Raw genomic sequence first — 25,784 nt, forward strand, 5'->3', positions numbered from 1 at the left:
CTGTTAGAGCTTATCTTGTGAGGTTGTTGTGAGGACTAAATACGAGGAGCAAGCCCCAGGCTGGCACATAGAGGAAGCACAGTAACTGTGAATATCACTACTAGATAGGCTTATAGAATGAATGTGCTTTGTAGGCTGATAGATGAATGTTTTCTTCTCTTTATATAAAGTAGGCTCTGCCTTCTACTCAATAAAAGACAGCATCTGCACCAACCAGTCCTCAAAAGGCAAGTATAGAAACTGGATTGTGCACTTAATCAGGGTGGAATAGAACAGCCTGTGCCCACCCCCTTCTCTGATGGCTCATGAAATTGGCCAGGTGGGAGTGAGGCTGGCCTCCTGCATCCCTGCACCTGGGCACACTGCCCCACGAGGAGGAAGCAGGGCAGGGCCCTCCGTGCTCACACTCCTCTCCCTGACCCTTCCCCGCCTCAGGATTGCTGCCTTAAAATAATGCTTTGACTGCTACCCCCAGTAGACCCACCCAGGATTTTACTGCATGCTGCAGCCCTCTTCATTCTGCAAACCACCCCGTGGAGTCAGTCTGTTCAGTTCAAGGTGAAGATTTTAACTCAGGCTATTTATAATTCCTGCAATGGAGTGGGTGTTAGTTTCAAAGCAGTCATGCCAGATGTCAACTTAGAAGTTGAGAGGGAGACAAGCGTTATTATAAATTAATGTTGCTGGTGATTAATATTTGATATTTTTAACACGCATTCGTCTCAAAGGAAAAAAATCCTCTTTAATTAATGTGGCTAGATGTTGTGCAGTCCTTCCATTGATGTGGGATTACTGAAAATCTCTGGATATAGCTTTGGGCAAAAATCTGATGGAAGAAAATAATTGAACCCTGAAGTCAGAGTGAGAGTTTGATGCCCCCGTGTCTGTACACCTGTCTCCTTTGGCTGGGACTGTCGGGGTTGGGCGTCATCTGCAGTCTCCTTCCTCCTTCCATCCTTTCCCCTGGGGACCTCCTGCTCCCACTCTGGACTGGTCCAGGCTGGAGAAGCCGCTGGTTGGTTCCATCGTGGCTCGGGAATCTGCAGATTTTTCTTTAGTCTAGGCTTTGCCAGTATGTGAAGTGGCTCATCCTGTAGACTGTCACTGGGTGGGAGGAGAGGCTTGCCCTACAGACCTCTGCTATTTTGTCTGCACAGGGCAAAAAGAAATGGTTGGTCTTAGTTCAAAGCTGGTATATTTCTCCCCACATCCACATTTCCTATATCTCTTGGAAAATGGCAAGTCCTGGCATCCCTAGCGTGGGTTCCCACAGTGGCACCAACTTGTGATATTATCTCTCTTTTCAAATGTTCCTGAACCCACTATTGATCTTGGCCTCCACTATACCTTCCTCAGAGTGACCATCTGGTGGCTAGGGTTAGCATCTGACCTGCAGACAATTTGGTCAGCAGGTGTCGACCTGCATTATGCTTAAAAAATAAATTGGGGCCAGGCAAGGTGGCTCACACCTATAATCCCAGCACTTTGGGAGGCCAAGGTGGACGGATCACAAGGTCAAGAGATCGAGACCATCCTGGCCGACATGGTGAAACCCCATCTCTACTAAAAATACAAAAATCAGCCGAGCCTGGTGGTGTGTGCCTGTAATCCCAGCTACTCAGGAGGCTGAGGCAGGAGAATCACTTGAACCTGGGAGGCAGAGGTTGTAGTGAGCCGAGATCACGCCACTGCACTCTAGCCTGGCGAGAGAGCGAGACTCTCTGGAAAAAAAAAAAAAAAAAAAAAAATTGGAAGGACACTGGGCCTCATGGCTCACGCCTATTATCCCAGCACTTTGGGAGGCTGAGGTGGAGGATTGCTTGAGGCCAGGAATTCGAGACCAGCCTGGGCAACACAGGGAGACCTGTAAAATGGAACAATTTGGAAGAGAATTGAATTGCATTTTTTTTTTCTTTTTTGATCTGGTTTCTCCTAAAATTATTTTTCAACATTTATTTCTAAATTTAAAATTTGAAGCACAATCTCTAGTATTTTGTAGGCCTATATAATGTTACATGCCTACCCCTTAGTTTAGTAAAAATGGATATAATTTGGTAGAATCTCTGGCAGGTGATTTTTTTTTTTTTTTTTTTTTTTTTTAACATCGGCTAACATACCCTTCTCCATTACCTGCCTAGCCCCTGTGGTCATCCGGGCTTTCACTCTTGCCAGTGTCAATGAGCCTCATGTTTCTCATCTGTGAAATGAGGTCTGAGCAGGCTGGGGTAGAAGGATCATGGGTTTTGGAATTGAACGGGTCCTGGATTGAAATCCTAGCAACACTGTGTTCTGATCTTGGAGCTGAGTAACATCTTAACTTCTTTAAGCTTCATTTTTCTCATTTGCAAAATATAGATAATAGCAACTACCCTGCATGCTCTTGTTGATGATTAGATGAGAGGAGAATAATAAGAGCTTGCATTCATCAAGTGCCTGCTATTGCCAGGCACCTTGCATGGCCTCATTGATCATCACAAAAATCCTATAAGGTAGAAGATGTTTCCAGATGATGACGCTGAGGCTGGGAGGGATGACTGCCACAAGGGCAGAGCAGGGGCGCTGAGCACACAATGGGCACTCAGGGACCCAGGGCTGTGTAAGAGACATTGCCAAGGTCACCTCTAGTCCTGAAAACCCCATGACTCAGACCCTGTCTCTCCCCTTTTCACAGTGACCAGGCCCCCGGAACCCACGCCAGGGAGGAGCGAGTTTTGCAGATGTTCAAAGAGAGAACGTAAAACCTGAAGTTGTCCCTCTTAGTATTCTGAGTTTTCAAAAGGTGCATATTCCTTCCATTCATTAGATTATAGTTTATGATATTTGGTTCACAAGAGTGTATTTGTTGTTATTTACAAGTAAACCTATTTTTTACTGTGTTGCATACATGACATAGAAGTTACCATTTTAACCATTTTTAAGGGTATAGTTCAGCAGCATTGAGTAAATTCATGTTCTTGGGCAAACATCACCACCATCCATTTCCAGAACGTTTTCATCTTCCCAGACTGAAACTCCGCACCCATTAAACAATAAATCCCCATTCTCTCCCTGCTCCCAGCTCCTGGAAGCCAACATTCTACTTTCTGTCTCTGAATTTGACTCCTTTGTGTGCGTCATACAAGCGGAATCATACAGGATTTGTCTTTCTGTGACTGGCTTATTTCACTTAACATAGCATCTTCAAGATTCATCAATTTTGTAGCATGTGTGAGAATGTCCTTTCTTTTTAAGACTGAATAATATTCATATATATATATATATGTATACACACATACACACGCACAGACATACACACACGCCACATTTTGTTTATCCATTCCTCTGTGGAGGGACACTTGATCCTACTTTTTGGCTATTGTGAATAATGCTGCTACAAACATGGGTGTACAAATAAATATCTTTTTGGGACCCAGCTTTCAATTCATCTGAGTGAACTGAAGAATCCCACAAGGGGGATTGTTGAATCATACAGTGTTCTACTTTTAATTTTTTGAGGAATTGCTGTACCGTTTTCCATAATGACTGCACCGTGTCACGTGCATACCAGCAATATACAAGGTTTCCAGTTTCTGTGTGTATTTGCTAACACTTGTTGTTTTCTCTCCTTTCCTTTCTTCCCTTTTTCCTTCCCTCCCTCCTTCTTTTCATTCCTTCCCTCCTTCCCTCCCTCACTTCCCTTCCTTTCTCCCCTCCTTCCTTCCTTTGATAGCTGCCATCCTAATGTGTGTGATGTGATATCTCATTGTGGTCTTGATTTGTATTTCCCTAATAATTAGCGATGTTGAGCAAATTTTCATGTTTCTTGGCCATTTGTATCTCTTCTTTGAAGAAATCACTTCTATTCAAGTCATTGGCCCATTTAAAAATCATGTTATGGCCAGGCACAGTGGCTCATGCCTGTAATCCCGGCACTTTGGGAGGCCAAGGTGGGTGGATCAAGAGGTCAGGAGTTCAAGACCATCCTGGCCAAGATGGTGAAACCCTGTCTCTACTAAAAATACAAAAATTAGCCGAGTGTGGTGGTGGGCACCTGTAATCCCAGCTACTCGGGAGGCTGAGGCAGGAGAATCACTTGAACCTGGGAGGCAGAGGTTGCAGTGAGCCAAGTAGACATCACTGTGCCCCAGCCTGGACAACATAGCAAGACTCCCTCTCAAAAAAAAAAAAAAAAAAAAAAAAAAAGAAAAAATCAAGTTATTTGTTTTTTGTTGTTGTTGTCGTTGTTGAATTGTAGAAGTTCTTTACATATTCTGGATATTAGCCCTTATAAGATATATGATCTGCAAACATTTTCCCCCATTCCACAGGTAGCCTTTTCATTTTGTTGATGTGTATCATTTCATGCAGAAAGGTTTTTTAATTTTGATGTAGTCCAATTTATCTATTTTCCCCTTTGTTTCTTGTGCTTTTGGTGTCATATCAAGACCTCACCAAATCTAATATTATGAAGATCTTAAACATTAGATTTTGAACAAGTTTTCCTTCCCAACTACTAAGCGATTCCTTACAACTTTCTTTCTTTATTTTTGAGACAGGGTCTTGCTCTATTGCCCAAGCTGGAGTGGGTGCCATCTTGGCTCATTGCAGCCTCTACCTCCCTGGCTCAAGCAATCCTCCCTCAGCCTCAGCCTCCTGAGTAGCTGGGATTACAGGCGTGCATCACCACCCCCGGCTAATTTTTGTATTTTTTCTACAGACAGGGTCTCACCATGTTGCCAAGGCTGGTCTCGAACTCCTGGGCTCAAGTGATCCACCTACTTCTGCCTCCGGAAGTGGTAGGATTACAGGTATGAGCCACTGCGCCCAGCACAAACTGTGTTTACAAAACAAATCGTTCCTGATCTCAAGATGTGTGACGCAGTGCTAATGCCTCATTGTCCTGCAGAGGGCTCGTGTTCGGCATGTCCCTCTTCGTCATCCCATTTTAGGACTGCCCTGTCCTGTCACGGTGCCTAGGTGTTGCGTGGTGGTGGGGACAAAGTTGGAAGGGACCTGCTTCCTACCACAGAAACTTCTCACCCCATCCTCCTCTCTCCCACTCTGCTTTTCTCTTCTTTTTACCTTCCTACCTGAAAAATACTCCGAAATGGGATTTAGGACCTGTCTGCTAACCCCACTTCCCTGCAGCCCCCAGTGAATCCAAATCCACATGCCTGTTTCCAGAGCCGGGCCCTGGGCTGTGAGTAACCAGCTCTGTCCCTGTCTAGTTTCCACCTTCTTCCCTCTGGACATGGTGGGTGGCATGTGTCAAATTTATAAATACGGTTTTGGAGCGGTCTTTGGATTATCTCAATCTTTAAAATCTTTTTATTTAGACATAATTTCAACCTTGCAGAAAGAGTCCCTACATACCTTAACCCAAATATCGGTAATGTTGACCCCTCACCGCATTTGCATTATTCTTCTGTCCGCTATTCCTCCCTCTCCCCTTCCCCCCACTCCTTTTCCTCTCTTACTGTCTCTAGATATTAAAATACGTATTATAATATATAATATATTTATATATTTTATGTATAAAAGAAAACAAGTATCATATATAAAATATATAATTATCTATATTTTATATATATGTATAAAGAAAACACACATCTATATAAGTTATATAGAAGATATATGTATGTTTTTCTTCCCCTGGATCTTTTAGGAAGCAAGTTATACTCTTTTTGTTTTTTTTTTTTTGAGACTTAACAGACATAATACTCTTTTAATACTCTTTTTGTTTTTTTTTTTTTGAGACTTAGTTTTACTCTTGTTGTCCAGGCTGGAGTGCAATGGCACAGTCTCGGCTCACTGCCACCTCCGCTTCCTGGTTCAATCAATTCTCCTGCCTCAGCTTCCCAAGTAGCTGGGATTACAGGCAGCTGCCACCCCACCTGGCTAATTTTGTATTTTTGGTAGAGACGGGGTTTCACCGTGTTTGCCAGGCTGGCCTTGAACTCCTGACCTCAGTGATCCACCTACCTCAGCCTTCCAAAGTGCTGGGATTACAGGCATGAGCCACTGTGCCCGGCCTGACATAATACTCTTTACTTCAGTATTCCTCCCAAATCAAGGATATTTTCTTGTAAATATTAACATGAAAATTGGTACAAATATAGAAGTCAGGAAATTAACATCAGAACAATACTATCATCTGATCTAGACTATTTTGTCAATTGTCCTAATCATGCCCTTTAGAGCAAAAGGAAACTTGTTTTGGATTCTCTCTTGACACACAGGCAAGAGTGGGCTAGAGCCACGGCCAGCAGCCAGGAGGCTGGGTAGCCTCGGTCTTCCTCCCTGTGGTGGAGTCCGGTGGAGACTCTGCGCCGCACCCTGGGTGAAAGAGCAAAGCCTGGTCCCGCCAGTGGCTGCCCAGGAAGAAAGTAGCCTTCATCTCCTGCTTTCCACTCATCACCTCCTCTGCTTCCAGACATCTGCCCCCATCTCCGCGGTGCCTGCTGGGCACTGCAGTAACAAAGCTGCAAGCGTCAGCCCCGACTTCGTGTTGTCGCCATTCAGGGCACTCATTCTAGAGTCATGCTACCTAAGTCTGAATCCCGGGCCTGCCCCTTATTGACTGTGTGATCTTGGACAGGTTATTGAACGGATCTGTGCTTCACTTCCCTTAAAATGAGACAGATAGTACCTCAATTACAGGATTGTGGTGGTCTGTGACTGGGAAGAAGTGATTTTATACATATAAAGGGCTTAGGATGCTGCCTGGTCAGCGGCAGTGCTCGCCAACATTCACTGTTATGTGATCAAGCTTGATGCCTTGCTAAGGGAGCAGCTGAATCTCTCCTCACCACTTCCCAAATTATCTTGAAATATTGGTGACAGGAGCATCATGAAACTAATGTCTAGTTCTCGAGTTGGGAGCATCAAAGAGGGTCCAGACTAGGGGCAGGAGGATCTCCCAGGGATCATCTCATCTCTCGCTCTGTATCTAAGTCAGCATCTCAGTGTTACCTTGATCAGTGCAGCACCTGTCAGCTGGGTTTCCTGGCTAGATCTGCCCAGGGATGTGCTAGCTGCTCCCCAGGACCAGCCCCATTATATTCCTTCTAGCCAGCTGTTCTGAAATTTATACCTGGGGTTTGTTTTAATTAGGTATGGTAGGACATGCAGACAGGGACATGATTGTCATGAAGGAAGAAGTTTGTACGTACAGACCCCTAGGCATAGGAGGCATGTAGGGCCACATGGGGAAGCACTGGGGTCAGTCAGGAGGTGGAGATTGTGGGAGAGTTGTCCGGGATGGTCAAGGGAAAGGAAAGTGTGACATAGAGCCTTTATTGCATTGTTACATGAAGGAATGGGTGACGCAGGGTAGGTATTCTGAATAAGCTTAGAATTGTATAGTTTGAGTAATTTCAGCGGACTCTGGGCTAGAGGAGTGGTATTTGACCCTGGGATGGTTTAGGGCAGGGAGAAAATTGGCTTGCTCTTTGAGAGTTTGATAAAGGAGAGGGTTGGGGGTGTGGGCTCTGGGTGGGTTGGTTTGTATATCAAAGACACGCTCACAAGGGAGTCATTTGCCATCCCTAGGAATTAGCTAGTCCTGTGAGGGGCAGTCTGTCAAGGATTAAGGCCACAGATGCCAGGGCATCAAGAATATGGAAAATCAGCGAACATGGTCAATATACCAGCTCATCCCTGGGTGAAGCTCCCTGCCCTTCCTCATGGTGTCTAGTGCTCTACTGTCCCTTCCCCAGTGGCACTGGTCCATAAGCCAAGAAAAGGACTCATGCATTGAATTATACTTAGTTGCCTACATGTCTGTGTGTTCCACTGGACTACAGGCTCCCTCAGGGCAGGGAGAGGAACTTACTCACCTCTACATGCTTAGTGCTTGGCACAAGGGCCAGGTGACCTCATTGTCAGAGAGGAGGAGGTATAGCTGTGGTGGGCCACAGGCCACTGACTGTTCATACATGGGTCACCTAGGCACTTACTCCCTGATTTCGGCCACTGGAGACCTCTTTTGGGAAGGAAGTCCCATGGCCTCATTTGCTTACCTCTGTCTATAGCTGTTGAGTGAATGGGAGGATGAATTTAACATTTACTGAGTGCCTATTGTAGGTTAGGCATTGTTCTAGGTGTTTAGAGTTACAGAGATAATTCAGACAAAATTCATACCCTTGAGTTCTTAGTCCAGAGGGAGGCTTATGTGTAAGCCATCACTCAGCAGTGAGATAAGCACTCTGAGAACATCTCAGACCGAGGAGCAAACTGTGCTGGTGGTGGCGTGGGTGGTTACTGCAGACAATGTGAGTGGGCTCAACAGCACCTGATTGTCTGCTTCCACTATACAGACAAAAAGGTGCAATCCTCAGTTTTCCAGCCTACCTTGTAGCTGGGAGCTATAAAATGAAGTTCATCAGGCATGAGCAGTCTGCTGGTACTGTGTCTTCCCACTTCCCCTTCTTCTTGCTTTGAGATGGGATGTGATGTTTGGTTCTGTAACAGCCATTTACAGCCATAAGGAAAAGGCCAAATGAATTGTAGTGGTGTCCATTGAACCAATTCCATATTTTTCTGGACTTCTTGTTCTGTGAGAAAAATAAACTGCTATTTAAACCACCGTAGTCAGATTTTCAATTACTTGCAGCCAAACCTGTTCCTAACTGATCTCATAGGCGATATAAGAAAAGGCTTCATACAGGACATACCATTTTCTAAAATTATTTCTGTATTTATTTACAACAGAGATGGGGTCTCATTATGTTTCCCAGGCTGCTCTTGAACTCCTGGGCTCAAATGATCCTCCTGCCTCAGTCTCTCAAATTGTTGGGATTCCAGGCGTGAGCCACTGAGCCCATGCCCAGCCCATAGGATATATCTTTTGAGCAGAATCTTGAAGAAGTTGGGTAGGCAGAAAATAAAGAGAAGGACATTAGAGCAGAGGTATAGCATAGGTAAAAGCACAGTGAGGAGAGAAGTTGCATGTCACATTGAAACGAATAAAAGAGTATTAGGTAAGTTTCTCCAAGATGGAGAGGAGGTGGGGAGGGTGTTCCAATCTCAATGAAGCACTGAGCAGAGTGTGGAGACAGGGTCATGCGTGTCATGATTGAGGCATGATGAGTGTTTGTGCCTGTTCCTGTCTGGGAAGCTGCAGAGATGAGGCTGGGAAAGTGGATAGGGCCAGACTCCTGGTGGTCAGGAGCTTGGTCTGCAGGTCTCTGCTGGTAAAAGCTCCTGAGATGGGATTGGCCTGATAAGGTGCTGGTTGACCAACCTATGGGCTTCTCTCTGCTGGGTGCCGCCCTCCCTGCCCAGAGACCTGCATGGTTCCCATTCAGGAACCAGGAATGGGTTTCACTATTGCTGTTTCTCAGAACTAATAATATGCTCTTCCATGAGCAGGGTGGGGCCCACGCCCCATTCTTTCTCCCAAGAGGACTTGGCAATTCCATGATGCATTGAGCAGAGGTTTCCAGGGCTCAGGCCACTTAATGCAGAACAAATAACTGTGCAGGTATGGAGGCTGGGAGTTATTCTCACCCAAATGTTCTGCTGACCTCAGCACGTGGACAGGCCATTACACCACGCACAGGGGCCATTTCACAAGGAGGAAGAAGAAGGGTGGGGATTTCTACAAATGTGCAGGGCGATGCTTGTTAGGTCTCCACCTCCTGGGGTCTCTTCCACTTGAGCCATTGCTCTCTCTTTGTCCTACAGTATGCCCCAGGGCCCCTTAGTCTCCTTCAGGCTCTGAGGCTTTTCAAGTGTGGACACGATTCAGTCATCTTTTGCTAATTGCAGAATTCTAAAAATTCTAACAAGTTTTTAGAAAAGCCACGGTAAGATTTCATCCCACTGGTTACCTGGTGCTGGAGGGGGGTGACTCCCCTTGGTCTAGATTCCTTGAGCCTGGGGACTGACCCACAACGTGGCTATAACAAATCGGTGCCCAGGGACACCCCGTTTTGTTCGCAGTGGTAGTTATCTGTACAGGTCTGCAGCAACCTCAATTCTTGCTTCCCCAGAAAAAAGAATTCAACTGAGGGGCGAAAGAACAGAAGGAGAGACCGAGGTAAGTTTTAGAGCAGGAGAGAAAGTTTACTAAAAAGCTTTAGTGCAGTAAGGAAAGGAAGGAAAGTACTCTTGGAAGAGGGCCAAACAGGCGACTTGAGACCAAATGCGTGGCTTGACCTCGTGACTTGGGGTTTTATACGTTGGCATACTTCCGGGATCTTGCATTATTTCTCCTGACTCCTGAGAGCTTATCGGGAAGCTGCTGATCACCAGTTCCAGGTGTTTTCTATCAACTAGGAGACTGCCTATTGCTGGTGCTGGCTGTGACCAATTATTACTTTAGAGAGACAGTTAACAACAGCCTGATGGTCACCAAACACTCCTGATGTGTGTGTGGAGAGTCTTCTGCCGTACTCATACCCGGCTAGCCACCTACTGTAACACCTTGATCTCCACTTCTGATCTCCACTCAAATATGAGCGCCAAGAAAGCCAATTCAAGTCAATTTCTTGAGCATCTTCTATGGATTTGCTATGGACACAGAGACTAAGGATCCCATAATTGGATGGGAGATGGAAGGATCTAATGCGTGACCCCACTGTGAAAAGCGCTTCAGGAGGAAGTCCAATGAGATGATGCCATGTGCTGCAGGGGACCAGGTGACAGGGAGTACAGACCCTGGGAGTGCATGTGTGACCATCCTGGGCTCAAGTCCTCGGTCAACTATAAAGTGGTGTGACCTTGAGCAAGTTACTTCTAAGTGTCTCATGTTCCTCTTCCAAAGGCTCGAGGCAGAGATACTGAGAGGGTCATGTAAGGATCAAAGATAAGAGTATCAAGTGCTGGCATGTGTTTGGCTTTCTATAAATATGACTCACAAATGACTACAGTTGCGTGACTCTGAATGACTCATCTCAGTCTCCGGTCCTATTTCCTCATCTGTAAAATGTGAGAGTTACAAGCTCACGGCACTAGTCCAAATCTCAGGTGTGTACAGAGCAGCAGGTCTTTTTGTCTTTTGTAAATCAATTGAATTTCCGCAGTGTGCCCCCATCTTCCAAGAGCACAGAAAGGGGTGGCGGAGTCTGGCATCCAGGGCCATCGTCCAGGAGAGTTTGTTGCTGAGTCAGGCTGGTGGTGCATCCCTCCCTTCCTCCCCCACTGACCCTCCTGCCTATCCCTGCCTTCCTCCCCAAGGTTGAGAGGAAAATAAATCTTGGTCACTTTTGTCAATGCCCCATTGTTGTGTTTTGATCCAGGTGACTCTCCAGCATGCCAGGTCTTTGTTGTCCCTGCCCCAGCCCCCGTTGTTTCCATGCCCTGTCTGGGCCAACCCAATCTTCTGGAAGCTGTCTTAGTCATACTCCCCCAGACAGGCCACACAGCCACTCTTCTCTGGGCTTTCCACTTCCCTGGGCTACCACCATGGAGCAGGGCTCAAGGCCCTGCCACTCAAGACCTGCCTGTCTCTCTTGCTTCTTCCTTCTGCATCCTCCAAGGAGTCTTGGGTTCTCACATGGGCTTAGGTTTCAGGCAACAGTGCCCTGAAAACCCTGCAGGTGACTTCTGCTTTCTGCTCTGCACACACCTTTTGTGAGGCAAAGAAAGGCAGAGCAGGCTTTTCCTTTCATGAGATAAAGAGAAAGCAGAAAACAGACTTTCTACATAAGGAAGACTCTCAGAATATTATTCAGCCCACTAAAAATCTATAATATTTATGGTATATTTACTTAGTGTCAGACACTCTGCATTTACTCCTTTAAAAAGCTCCATTTCACAGATGAGCAAACAGAAGTTTAGAATGCTTAACTACGTTTCCAAGTCACCCAGCTAATAAAAAGTGGAGCTGGAATATAAACTTGGGTCTCTTTGACTCTTCCTAATTCTATCACATGACCTTCCCTGCACCCTAAAAGTTGTTGCAGTTCTTGGCCTGCCGGGATAAGCTCTCCTAATGCTTTGCGCTCTCTGGGTCAGGGTTCTTAATAGTGTGCAACTGAATGCTGTTAGACTGATTCCAATCTTGTGAACAAACACAGAGCAACCAGTGCTAAGGGATCTTTGATTCTTGGCTTTGAGAGTCACCTTCCAGTGGAAGAGTTGGCTGAGCCTGATGTCCAGGGTCTTTGTTCAGGAGACTTTGTTGCTGGGTTCAGGTTGGGTCACTGGTGACATGAGGCAGAGAGGTGCAGCCCTTCTTCCTCCTGATCTTGCTAATCCCAGAGAACCCTAGCCCTAGATGCTGCAGACAGGGCCCATGGCACATGGGTATTACTATCCTGAGGGGTGCCCAGAGGTGGGGAGGAGTGAGCTTGAAGCAGAGCTGCCTTCACACCTGATATTGTAAACACATTGAGCCTGTGGTGTAGTGTGCAGTGTGTTAGACTAGGAGTCTCAGGACAGTTCCAAGCTCTGTCTTCATTACAGGCCAACCCTTTGACCTCTCTGAGCCGCCATCTCCTTGTCTGCAGGACATCATAAGGATGTCACCTGCTACTTCTCCGGCTGCTTCTCAAAAGTAGTGGCAAGGCCATGCACTCATTCATTTGCTTAACCAAACATTCCTTGAGCACCTACTATTCCTTGAGCACATCACATTTGGTGCTAGTGTGGCAGGAAGCACTGCTCAGAGGCAGGGCCATCAGTGTGGGGCATGCAGGCCCTGGCTTGGCAGGGCGGCCTCCTCAGGGAAGAAATCGGGAAGCAAGCTGTGCTATTTAGCGTTGACTTTGATCTCTGCTCCTGGCATCTGGGGAGGGTGGGTGCCACAAGACAGCTGGATGTGTTTGTGGCGACTTCCCAGCGCATGGGGAGCGGCAGTGTCCTGGCCTTCTGGGGACCTGGCCATCAGCTTTGTGAAGGGATGTGGCAGGGCGGGAGGCATTGCCATGGCGGGGATCAGGTCTCGCCGCATTCCTAATTCTGCTACAAAACATCAGTTCTGTTGACTGGCCTACTAAGTCTCCCTCCTGAGGCCCTTGCAAATCAAATGTATGCAACTCCAGAGCCTGTCCCTTTCCACATGCCAGCCTCTTTGGCTGCTCCTGCCTGCCCTTTCTTACGTCCCCACCAGGCCTCCCTCTCCACGTGGACATCTGTCCTGCCAGGCATTGGGCGGCTGGCATCGTGCTCTCCTACTCTCCCATGGGCCTGAAGCCCTTGCCTTCCTATTTTGCCGACCTAACCCTTACACGGTCCTGATTTGCCAGCGTTAGCCTCCCCTGGTCCTTGGAACACGATCTTCTCCATCAGCTTCATGGCCACAGCCTTTGTTTTCCTTCTTATCCTGACTCTCTCTCTGGCTACAAGCCTCAGAGAATCTCTGGCCTAGACTCTAGGGGTCTCTACTCAACACACCCCTGCACATGTGCTTCTGAGGGGCTCTGTCTGCACACTCCAATGGGACTCAGAGGCTGAGTTTTGGCCTAAGCTGTTCCCTGCCCTATCACTGCCGTATTTCCCTTCTTCTATGCGGGAGCACTTGTCTGCCTTCCTGGTTCAGCCCTGCCCTGTTCTTCCAATGCCATTGTGATGTGGCATCGATTTACCCCTCCCCTCCTCAGCACCCTTCCACCGTGGAACAGGGCCTGTGTCCCTAGGGGTGCCTGTGCCTCGGGCCTGCCTTCTCTCTTAGACTGTGCTCTGTGGGAGTGGAGGCCACACCTGCTCTGTGCGCTAAACCCCAAGCTCCACTCACGGGGATGACAGAACGAACAATTCCTCTCTGCCACAGATGCCACTCTGGGGGAAGACCGAGTCCCCCTGCCACTGGAAAACTGGGCTGGGGGCAGATTCACGGATAGGGCCGGCTACCAGCTTCCGGTGGAGTCACATCGCAGGAGGAGAGGCAGATAAGGCTGGAGTGGGATCTGCGGGGAACAGGCCTTACAGAGCATAAGGTGGAACATGGAACACATTTCTGGCAACGCCTCCCCTGTGTTGGCTCGAGAAGTCCCGTCTGCAAGTGGGAAGCAGGTCAGAGAGGCCTATGTTGACATTTCTCAGCCTGAAGACCAAGCATGTATATCTTTCAACTTTGAAGTCCCTGGAATACAGATATTCTGAGATAACACTCAGAATACCTAAGACCCATGCTGATAAGGGCCACAAATGGCCTTACTCAGTGTGAGTGGTCCTTATCAGCATGGTTCTTAGGTATCCTAAGCGCTCTCTCACTGTATTTGTGGAGTGACCTACAGTCAGGAGCTATCTCTGAAGTCTGGGTTTCCAGCCACAGGACACCTGGCTCCCTCTATGAAGGCTGTGGAGCGGGCTCTGGCTGGAGCAGTGGCCAGCCTGCGGGCCAGGATGAGGTGCCTCGTGGTGCTCCTTGCAGTCTTTGCTCTCTCCAAGGTCAATGCCATCACCAGGTGAACATCAGAGCCCAGGGGAGGGCAAGGGCATCTCGTCGTCCTCTCTGGGAGGTCTGTCCTTGGTCTTCCAGCCATTGGTCCCCCAGGGAGTCTTGGGAGAAGTGCTGCAAGTTCAACAGCTCCCTGTCAGTCTTGCCTTTGCATGCTGGGACCTTTGCTTCTGTTTACTCCAGCACTTCACAGTGTGGTGAAAAGAACAGGGAGCCAGATGGGCAACTGGGGGAATAGGGCCTGGCTCTGGAGTGAAACTGCCTGGGGTTTGATCCCCAGCTGCATCACTAACTTAACTCTCTATGCCTCAGTTTCCTCCTCTGTTCATAAAATTTGAATAATGGTAGTGTCCATCTCATAGGGATGTTGTGAAGAGAGTTAATATTTAAAAAAGGCTTCAAACAGTGCACACTGTAAGAGTTATATATGCATTTCTTAAACAAAATAAAGTTCTCTATTATACTAAGTCTTTGTGGGTGAAGATTCCAGGTTCTCCTCCCAAAATAATAACCGACATTGATTGAGCCATTTGCTCCTAGGTGCCAAGTACTCCACTAAGCCACAAATCCTCATGGATTAAGTAGATATTATCATTTGCATTTTACAGAGGAGACACTGTTGTTTAGGAAGGGTTTCTAAGGAGGGTCCCTGAGCTGTCTGAGGCTGCATGACTAGTAATGGAGGAGCTTGGACTCGGCCTCTGGTGGACTTGCACTCTCGCCATGACATCACACAGTAATCTGCAGGTGCTCAGGTTTGAGTCTGGTCAAATCCTGAGCACAGAGAAGCTCCGATCCCGCCCTGAGAAATCTGGATCCCTGAAAAGGGGTCAGGGTGCCTTCAACTGGCCAGGAATCTTTGTGGCAGTCCTGAAAATAAAGTTCCTCCAGGTCCCAGGGACGCTATCTGCCCCAGCACTTGGGATGTGAACAGCTGCCATTGTATGGCTCTCAAAGCACATCTCAGCAGTCTCACAGAGGAGGACCACGCGATTCTTAGAGGTACACGGGACCGTGGGAATCACCAAGTTCTACTTCTATCTACAGGAGAGGAAACTAAGGACCAGAGAGGTTAAGCCACAGGGCTAGTCAAAGGCAGGGCCAGGAGAACGGCTAGAAAGGAAGGGGTTAACCTAAGGGAGCTGAAGCTCAGAGGGCTTTGGGGAGCCACCCAAGTTGACACAGATAGGGCAGCGCCAGGTCTAGAACCCGCTTCTGCATTTCCTCTCTTGATCTCTCCACTGTTGATCTGCCTCCATCATCTAAAACTCAAGCTTCCTCAGGAGGCCCCTGTGAGACCAGGCTCTGTGCTGAGAAACACTTTGAGAATTTTCCACTCATCTTAGGGTAAAAGCTATCCAGAGAGTGGAGAAAGGGGCTTGGCAGAGGGCAGGATTATTGTCTTAGCATTTGCCAGCATGTGGGAGACGTCGTTTTTTACTGCAGACAGTGTGCTCCCGGCGGGCAGAGATGGTGCCCTTTCCAATACTGTGTCCCCCATGCCCTGTGTAGTGTCTGGCACAGCAAGAATTTGGTGACTGAATGAGTGATAATGTGCTTAGTGCCTTTCAAACCATGGGTTTCGAAACTCATTAGTGGGTTGCAAAATACCTCTAATGGGTCTCCACCAGCATTAGAAAAAGAGAAAAGCCGTAGAAAATATGAGAGTGCGCTGCAGTTAGTAAGGATAGGCAGTGATTTTTGAACTGATGTAAAATACATTTCTTACTTTGAGTTATGATTTTAAAAAATTTGAAAGCCATTGGCCTGGGGTCAGTGGGCCATTGATCGGAAAGCTGGCTGGGAACAGAGGGTAGGGAGTGGTTTATGGACCCCACTTCTGGGAGTCTGGACAGCCTGCGGCAGATGCACACCCTCCTTACGAATTCTTCCCCATCTCCTCAGGGTTCCTCTGCACAAAGGGAAGTCGCTGAGGAGGACCCTGAAGGAGCACGGGCTCCTGGAGGACTTCCTGAGGAATCACTATTATGTGGTCAGCTGGAAGCACTCGAACTCTGGGGTGGTGGCCAGCAAGTCTCTGACCAACTACCTGGATGTGAGTGGCTCTGCCAGCTTTTCCACTAACGAAGTGGAAAGCGTCCCTCTGCCTCTGCCTCGCCATGGCTGTTCCTCTTCAAGAAATCTTGGAGCCTGTGGTAGAGGCAGTCTCCCTGCTCTCAGTCACCGCCACAAGAGGCTGGCAGACCCAGCAAAGGCAGTGCTCCTGTCTGCCAGCTCTGAATACCACCACCACGAGGGTCTGAGCTCAGGCGCCTTCCTCACACAACATCCCCCAGGGTGCATGAACTGCCTCCCCCTTCCCCCAACCACCATCCCAACCTCGCACCCTCGCACCTGCCTTCCCGGCCCGGGGAAGCCCTGTCTTAGTCTGACTCAGCAGGTGTGGAGACAGCAGGTGCTATTCTGCAGCTGCCCAGGACGCGGCCACCAGCTTGCTCTTCCTCCCACCCAGGACCCAGGCAGGAGCACCCTCGGTGCCTGTTCTTTCCTGGAGTATGTCTTTCCCTCAGCCGTCACTCTTGCCAGTAAACAACCAGCTTTTTTTCTATTCTGTGCTCTCATTTCCTTATCTAGGTCACTTTTGCTGCCCGCCCCCAGCCTCTGCTCTGACAGTGGGGAGAGCTGGCAGGGAGGCGCGTGTGGCAGGGGCCACTTGGGCTGGGACTTGGGGCCTACACCTAGCTTATGCCCCACCTCTCTGTCCAGATTTCTTTTTGCCCTGGCAGGGGTGGCCCATGTCCCACCCGGGCAGGATTTTAGTTTAGGACCCAGGTCTGCTTCTGAAGCTGATTCCAGTAGTGGTTGCAGGGCTTGTGGGAGGATGAGGCCAAGTGTGGCTGGGGGTGGGAGCCAAGGTGAGGGTTGGAGGTCAAGAACCCTCTTCAGTATCCTCCCCCTCCTTCCATTTCTTCCCCCTTGAGGCACCCAGGCCTCTGAGAAGGAAGTTCAGGGCCTCCACATGATTCTCCTGCAGGTCTCTAACATTGTGGACTCCCACCAGACTGTGGGCCTGAGCACCCAGGAAGCTGGCGATATCTTCACCTACTCTGAGTTTGATGGGATCCTGGGGCTGGCCTGTCCCTCTCTTGCCTCTGAGTAGTCAGTGCCCATGTTTGACAACATGATGCAGAGGCACCTGGTGGCCCAAGACCTGTTCTCAGTCTACATGAGCAGGTAGGAGCTGTGCCCAGCTAGGGCCTAAGTTTGATGTCCTTGTAAGGACTGTCAGCTGAGGACAGTGTCCACCCCTCGGGGATGCTTCAACTCAAGGGTAGTCGCCAGCATCCAAGCAAACCTTCTCCTTTCCAGGCACATCCAACCTCTTGTCCAAAGGCCCATGATACACTGATTTATGCAGCCAGAGTTCACTGGACCAAAATTTGACTTTCCTTTCTGGCATTCAAAAAACAAAGCCCAATCCCACCTCTGCACAGGGGCTTTCAAGTTCTTTTTCACAAAGTGGCAGGGCCTCAATAACCATTTGCTGGTGTCATTGAGATGCACAGACTTTTACAGCTGACTCCAAAGGAGTCCAACCTACTCCTTTCACTAGGGAGGAAGCTGAGGCTTGGGGAGGGACCAACACCCTGAGTGGTGGTGGCCGAGCCAGGCCTGGAGCCTGGGGCTCCTGCTCCCAACCCCGCGCCTCCTACTCTACCTCCCTGCATCCTGTGATGATGCAGCTTGGCTCAGACAGAGGGGAGGATGGCAGGGAGGAGAGAAATGGACCCTCCCCAGGCGAAGCTGCTGGATGGCTGAGGCAGGGGAAGGCAGTTGGGAGCTAATTAGTGTATTCACTCATGCATTTATTCACTCAGAAGATACTTACCGGGCCCTTACTATGTGCAGGGGCTCTGCCAGAGATGGGGACACATCAGCAGATAAGACAAACTGGCAGTTAACATTCTAGCAGGAGAGGCAGACACCACACCGTTATACACGTTATCGTAATCAAACAGTTGTGATAAGGGCGCTGCAGGGGAGATTTGGGTGTGTCAGAGGCTGAATAACAGGGGAAGAAGCCCCAGCTGAGGGCAGCCAGGGCAGGCTTTGCTGAGGGAGGAGTGGGCGTTATCTGGGGAGAAAGCGTGCAGCAGAGCCGGGAGCTGGGATGGGCTGGATGAGTTCTAGGAGCCCAGGGCAGTGCTCCGGAAGTGAGTGGGTACAGTGTATGTTTCCCAGCCATGTGTGAGACACAGCCCCAGGAGGAACAGAGGGGATTTGCGTTCGGGTGGCAGTTTCCATCCAAAGTGTAGATTCCGTTGAAGATCCCCTTTCCTACTGGAGGCAGAAAGCCCTGGGTGGCAGCTGACAGGGAGTAGGGGCATAGGGAGACAGCTGGGCACACCCGAGGGTGGCTGGGGCACAGCCTGGCAGTCCCAGGACCTGTGGGGTGGGTTACTTCCTCTGGGGTCGGGCTGGGGGCTGCAGTGCTCAGAAGAAAGGGTGCTGCCGCTGACATCAGAGCAAGCCGGGAGCCAGAGGAGGCTGGAGACCTCATCCGAAGCATGGGTTAGGGGTGGGGCGGAGGAGGGTGGGCTGGGTCTCAGTGGTGTTGGCCCCAGGATGGGGCTGGGCACCGCTTTTCCGAGCCTCGCTGAAACAGCATGCTGCACCTTGGTTTCAGGAATGACCAGGGGAGCCTGCTCATGCTGGGGGCCATTGACCCGTCCTACTACACAGGCTCCCTGCACTGGATACCCGTGCCTGTGCAAGAATACTGGCAGTTCACTGCGGACAGGTGGCTGAGCGGCCATCCTGTGTGGGCCTCAGCCAGAGGCTGATCCAGGTGTGGGCATGTGAGGGCCTGGGCGTCAGGCCACCACACTCTGAGGACTGCAGCACAGTAGCTCGTAAGACTACCCCTGAGAATCTGAACTAGACACTTCCAAGGTCGGTGACCTTTATCGGTGCCAGTGCCACACATTCACCTGCACTTTATGAACAAGACCAGCTGCCTTTCTGGGGCACCTACCGCCTGCTAGGCACTGTGCTGAATGATTATATGTCTCATTTATTCCTCACTGAGACCCCATGAGGTGGGTGCTACTATTAACCCCACTTTATAATGGACTGACATCGAGTTTGAACCTCAAGACCACCCCTTGAGGAAGTCAAGGAAGGGGTTATTAATGTACCCATTTTGTAGATGGGAAGCCTGAGTACACAAAGGTTGGGTAACTTGCTGGAGACACACAGCAAGTAAATGGCAGATCAAAAACTTGAAACCAGATCTCAGGCAATGAGTACAGTACTCGTTCTACCCCTTAATGTGGGTGAATTTGTTGTTTTATTGAAGTTTCTGCCCCATGAAAAGTGGGATGTCTTCAATTTAGCCACTGAATTGGAAGAAAATGGTTTTAGATCTTTTCTCTGGGCTCAGAAAGTACTGGGGCCTCCAGGAAGGGGCCCCAGGGAAGGGGCTGAGGGCTGGGGGCCTTCCCTTCCTACTTCGGATCCTGGCAGGGGAGGGTAGGAAGGACCTGGGGAGGGAGGGCTGGATGAGGCCGTCCTGCATACCCTCGGCAGTGTCACCATCGATGGTGTGGTGGTGGCCTGTGACGGTGGCTGTCAGGCCATCCTGGACACCGGCATCTTCCTGCTGGTGGGGCCGGGCAGTGACCTCCTCAACATCCAGCAGGCCATTGGAGCCACCGCAGGCCAGTACGATGAGGTGAGGCCAGGCCCCACCGCCCCACAAGGTTCCCTTGAAGTAGAGGCCCCTTCACACAAGCGAGAAGATGCAGAGGTGGTGAGGGAGCCCATTTCCCAGCTGAGGCTGGGGTTTCTCTGGAGGCCTCTGCTGGGGCCTTTGGCTTTGGCTGTATTGCTGTGGGAGCCCCCATGCCTCCTGGAGCGGTTGCCGTCTGACCTCCCGTTCCTCTGGGAGGGGTGCCCTCCCTGACACACTGGCCTGTGCTGTGCCCCTTCTTCCTCCTCCACCCTGAGCCTGTCCCTCTCCCCTCGACAGCCAAGTGCTCCCAGCGTCCCTGTGAGCTCTGGCTGGGCCTAGACGCGGAGACACAGAGGCAACCCCCCTGGGTCCCAAGCTTGGGTCTGTCCCTGGGTTCATGACCGCGGTGGCTCTTTTGAGAACCATGTCTCGGGACCGGGCCTCACCCTGAGCGCCTCCCTGTGGTCCTAGGTGTGGGCAGGGAGGGGTTCTGGGCCTCTTCCAGTCAGCTTCCACCCTCGCCGCTTCTAAGAGGACCTCCCTTGGTTCTTTAGTTTGACATCGACTGCAGGCGCCTGAGCAGCATGTCCACCGTTGTCTTCGAGATCCACGGCAAGAAGTATCCCCTGCCACCCTCCGCCTACACCAGCCAGGTATGAGTCTCAGAGGGGAAGCCCGGGCTCCTCCTCCCCCTTCTTCTTCACCAGCTGCCTCCCCCACCCCCTAGTCGGGCCCTGGTGAGGCAGTGGTGGTGGTGATAAGAAGTGGTATGGACTCTACAGAGAATGGAGGGGCATGCGTTTGGACCAACCGGCCCTTCTGAGTGGCCATGTTGTCCTGGGGCCTCATTTGTGGCCACTTCAGCCTCATCCTGGGAAAAATGGGGAACAGCAGGGTGCGCCAAGGTGTCAGGGAGGGTGGGGTAGGCAGGGCCACAGCTCCCATGGGAACCGCCTTCTGCTGCTCAAACTTCTAAGTCCTGGGGCCTAGAGCTCTGTGCAGGGTTCGCTTAGCCAGCCTGGGCTTTGTGGGGCCCGGCCCTTGGCCCCACTGACCACTGACCTCCACCCCCAGGCCTGCTCTGGCTGGTCATCAGGGCAGTAGGTGCTGAGAGCAGGAGGCAGGGGCTGGGGAGGACGAGTGATGGGGAGTGGGGTCCAGTGCAGGGAACAGGACTCAGGATGCCAGGACCCTACCCGGTGATCCTGCATTATGTCATTTTAGTTTTTGAATCTCAATTTCTTCATCTGTTGAGACATGAATCCAATACTTGTTTATCTGGGAAGGTCATTTCAAGGATAAAATGAAGTCACAGAGGAGGAGGAGTTGTGGGTAGGGTATAAACGCCTATCTTTAGGCACAGCAAATGGGATTGGGACCAGTGTCATCTCCGCCTTGCCTTCCCCAGGACCAGGGCTTCTGAACCAATGGTTTCCAGGGTGACTATAGTTCCCAGCAGTGGATCCTGGGGGATGTCTTCATCCGGGAGTATTACAGCATCTTTGACAGGGCCAATAACCGTGTGGGGCTGGCCAAGGCTGTCTGATTGCATCACTGGCCACGGACCTCAATGTGACCAAACACACACACGCACATAGACGAGATGTGCAGGCAGATGGTTCCCAATAAACACCACATTTCTGCAAAGCCTGACTTCCCTTGTTGTCACCAGGGCTGAAACCCTGCGCTGTTGTGGGGGTGGATGTGACTGCCAGGTGGTGTGTGGGCACAGCAGAAACTACGTAGTGGGAAGGGTTGGTAGGTGGAGACTACCTCGAGGGCAATGACTATTTCAAGCTCAGGTCAGGGAAGACCAAGGTGTGCCTTACCTACCTGTCCTTCACTCTAGAGCTTTCTGGGTAAAGGGCACAAGAGGGGAGACCCTCGCATGATAAGACTCGTTTGTTCCTGGGGAATGAGAGGTAAGGGCATGGTGGTGTAGGGATGTATAGAGAACACTTGGCCCCTGGAGAGGAAGTCTCTAGCTGTATTAAGAGAGGGGCCTCAGTGCTGTTGGAAGAAGCCAGATGAACGAGTGAGCAGGGAGCATGGGGAAAGATCTGAGTCCTAGGCTGCCATCCACCCTGGGGGAGAGCCACAGTCCAGACTCCCATCCTCAGGCTCAGGGGCTCAGGCCCTGGCAGTGGTCAGAGCAGTGCCATTGCCGATGGTAAGTTCATGTTAACCTGGCTTTCAGAGGTCGATGTGTCAAAGCCAAATGCCAGTGTTCAGAGTTCCTGTGAGCGCCCAGGCTCACAGAGCCCTGTACATTCTATTGGGGGAGAGCCACGCAGGAAATCCAAGTATTTCTGGGTCACACAAGGGGATTCAGGTGGCTTTAGGAAGTTTTTGTCGGTGATGCTACTTTGAGGCCCCTCAGCTACCTTGGGAGGGAGGTGGGCAGCTCTTGGGTAGATCACAGCGCTTGGAGTCTGTTTGGCAGACTCCCTGGACAGTGCTCTGCTGGGAGCTGCAAGTGTCTGCTCTCCAGCCCTCCTCTCTTTTTCTTTGCACTCCCCACTTTAGATAGTCTTTTTCCCATCCGGGGGAAGACAATCGAACAGGCCTTTGTTTTCTAAATCATAGCTAGTCCTGTCCCCTCTGCTTCACGTACCCCAAATATAGTGATCGGGCTTTGTCACACCTTTACAGTAGTTCAACCCTCAGAAGGCCTTGGAAAGGGGGTGGGGCTGTCTTGCTATCTAGCCCCCGGCCCTACCTCAGGCTGACCACAGGCCTGCTCTGCAAACAGCTGGAGCAGGTGAGTAACGCCTGTGTCTCCAGGAGCCGGAAGTTGCAAGTTTGGCAGTGACACTTTGCAAAGGAGACTGCCCTTCATGAGCAGTGAGGTGGGGGGCAGGAGCAGAGTGGGCTCTGACTTCTTTCTCCCAGTGGCAGCTGCTAACGGGATCTGGTTGACAAGCCATCTGGGGGCATCTCCTGGGGCCTTTCTTAGTGGTACCCAAGGACGAAAGAAATGAGGGGCCCAGGGCAGTGGAGATGCTGCCTGTGGTGCCTGTCTGGGTTTGCGGCTGTGCAGCCAGCTTGGCCACAGAGGCAGCCTGTGGCCTCCTGCAGGGAAGAGGCTGGGCTGTGGGGGTGAAATGGAGCAGGAAGGCTCAGGCTGCCATCCCTGGGTCAGCCGAGGAGCTGGGCATGGGATGGCGCAGAGGCCACAGGAGAACATCCCAGGACTTCAAGGACAGAGGGTGGTGCCAGTAATGGGCAGGCCTTGGCGTTTGAATCTCACTGGGCCAGCGAGGTGAGCGAGCTGCCAAGGAGTCAGTCTGGCTTTGGGAAGCTTCTCGAAGCCTCGCTGTTCTTATCTAGGACCAATACTGCCTGTTTGCTAAGAACGAGACAGAATTGGGCCACTTTCATTATTTTTATACTTCTTGTATATTAAAAAAAATGCCAAATAGGCTTACAAAAATGGTTATAGATTTCAATGGTTTACATTTAGCAACTGTATTTTAAACACCCACATCCCAACTGGAGATAATGTAGAAAGTCTAAATATGATGACTTTCACAAATGTGAGGTTTGGACCAAATGGTTCGGTCTTACCCCCTGCCCAGTTGGCCGTGGTGGCGACCCCTGGGAGGGCAGTGAGGGCACAGCCAGGCTGGCATGGGGGGCAGCTCCCCACTGGGGCTAACTCGGTGTTGCAGCACAGCACCCCTGTGGCCTCAGCAATGTTCCTGGCTGCAGAGCACTCTCTGCCTGGAATGTTCTCTACTCTCCACCTCCTCTGACTTTCAATCAACCTTCAAACCTCAACTCAGTCCACATCTCTTCAGGATGCTCCTGGCCAGCCTGGGGGCTTAGTATCATACCACTTATTTCCCTGTTGGTCTTCCTCATGGCCTGTGGGCTCGCTGAGGACAGACATTGTGTACTTCTCTATTTTTTTTTCTTTTTCTTTATTTCTTTCTTTTCTTTTCTTTTCTTTTTTGAGACAGTGTCTGGCTCTGTTGCCCAGGCTGGAGTACAGTGATGCAATCTCCACTCACTGCAACCTCTACCTCCTGGGTTCAAGTAATTATCCTGCCTCAGCCTCCTGAGTAGCTATTATTAACAAGCATGTGCCACCACACCCAGCTAAGTATTTTTAGTAGAGATGGGGTTTCACCATGTTATGCAGGCTGGCCTTGAACTCCTGACCACAAGTGATCCGCTCACCTCAGCCTCCCAGGCCTGAGCCTCCATGCCTGGCCTCACCTCTCATTTTGATATCTTAGGTGCCCAATTCATGGAATGTCCCATCAAGTGTTATAGGGTGAATGAAGGAATGAGTCACTCGGTGAGGTCCTCAAGAGTCACACTGCTTTCTGTGTCTCCTCTTTCCTCTTGGATCTTATATCCCCCCTTCCAAGCACACACTCAGGTCCACTCCCCATGTCTTCTCCCTCCTCTGGCTGACCTAGAACACGCCCCATTCCCTTGCTGTCCACCTGGAACTCCTCTGTGCATGTTGGAAGGACAAACTGCCACCAGGGCTTTAAGGTTCTGGGAAGGGGGCCACACTGGGCTCTGTGGTCAGGCCTTCTGGGGGCTGTGCCAGGTGGTGAATGAGGAGGTTTTGGGAAGTGGCCACCAGCACATCCGTGGTTTGCTTGTGAAGAGGGCCTACCTGGAGGCCAGGGAGGAGCTGCAAGGCTAGAGGGGTCCCTTTGCAGGGCGGGGCTGACTTGTTCCTGGATCTCCCGCCAGCCCTATCTGCCGGTAGGGTCCAGGCAGGGAGAGGGCAGCTGAGGAAGCCTTGGTGGCCATTCACGTCCACCCAGCAGGTGTTGCCTGCCGTCTCTCCTTCTGCCACAGCCACATCTAACACCTGCAGGGCTCGCCTCTGGGAGTTTGTGCCCCCTGTTCCCTTTGCCTGCTATGCCTTTCCACCTTCTCTAATCTGTGAAGTGCTCCTTCTCCTTCAAGGCCAGCCTAAATGTCACCTCCTCTAGGGTCCCCCCTCCTCCGCTTTCTCATTGCGTTTATTGGTCATAGTTGTTCACGGACACATTTGTCCCTCTGACTGAATTGCTGACGAACAGTGCCTGCGTCCTTCCTCCCTGAATCCTCAGCGCCCAGCAGAGTTCCTAGAACGCTGCGGAGGCTCAGTCAGTGCCCGAGGGTGGCTTATGCTTTGCGATGCAGCACAAGTAATGAGTGTTGACAGATGCAGACTCACAAAGACCAGGTGTGGACGTGCGCACAAGCGCACACACATGTACACACAAGTACACACATGCACACCCATGCCCTGCCCCTGAGTAGACACAGACCCAGGCCCCAGTTCTAGAGCCCTATTCCCAGCCCCTCTCCTCCCCTGTCACTCAATGCCTTGCCAGTTCTTATGCTAATGAGAGGAAGCGTTTGGGCAGAGAGAAGCTTGGAAAGGAAGTCTTTGAAATGGAAATGTTATGACAAAATGATGGATTGTTTTCCGAGCTGTGCAGTTTGTTTCTTTCTTGCAGCAGAAGGGAGAGTATAACAGAGACAGGAGTGGCAGAGGCTGCCCATGTCAGCAAGCCCCAGATGGCAAGGAGTGTGGGTGAAACACCCCGGGAACATGGGGTGAGGGGAAACTGCAGAGCAGGCAGAGGGACACCGCCCAACTACTGTCCAGTAGCCCCGGTCATGGTTGGGCCCCAACTGGCCAGAGCATACAACAGCTGTCTGGAGGAGGTGGGGTCTGTGAAGACCAGGAGGGACATTGGACCCGTCCTTCTGCCAAGGCCGGTGTACTCAACACCCTGCAGGGCTCAC

At 50.5% G+C, this 25,784-nt stretch overlaps 1 protein-coding gene across 1 annotated transcript; it reads left to right on the forward strand.

The window, feature by feature from the left end:
- The first annotated feature begins 5,919 nt into the window (after nt 1-5,919).
- On the forward strand, nt 5,920-23,965 carry LOC101006467. Its single transcript, XM_031651887.1, is given in 6 exon segments — nt 5,920-14,333; nt 16,232-17,521; nt 18,975-19,088; nt 19,877-20,021; nt 20,576-20,674; nt 21,430-23,965. Coding segments are annotated over 6 exon segments (1,902 nt in total). The 5' UTR covers nt 5,920-14,217; the 3' UTR covers nt 21,568-23,965.
- Nucleotides 23,966-25,784: the final 1,819 nt, after the last annotated feature.

Source organism: Papio anubis, chromosome 1 (assembly GCF_008728515.1).
Source record: "Papio anubis isolate 15944 chromosome 1, Panubis1.0, whole genome shotgun sequence".
NCBI classification, from domain to species: Eukaryota; Metazoa; Chordata; class Mammalia; order Primates; family Cercopithecidae; genus Papio; species Papio anubis.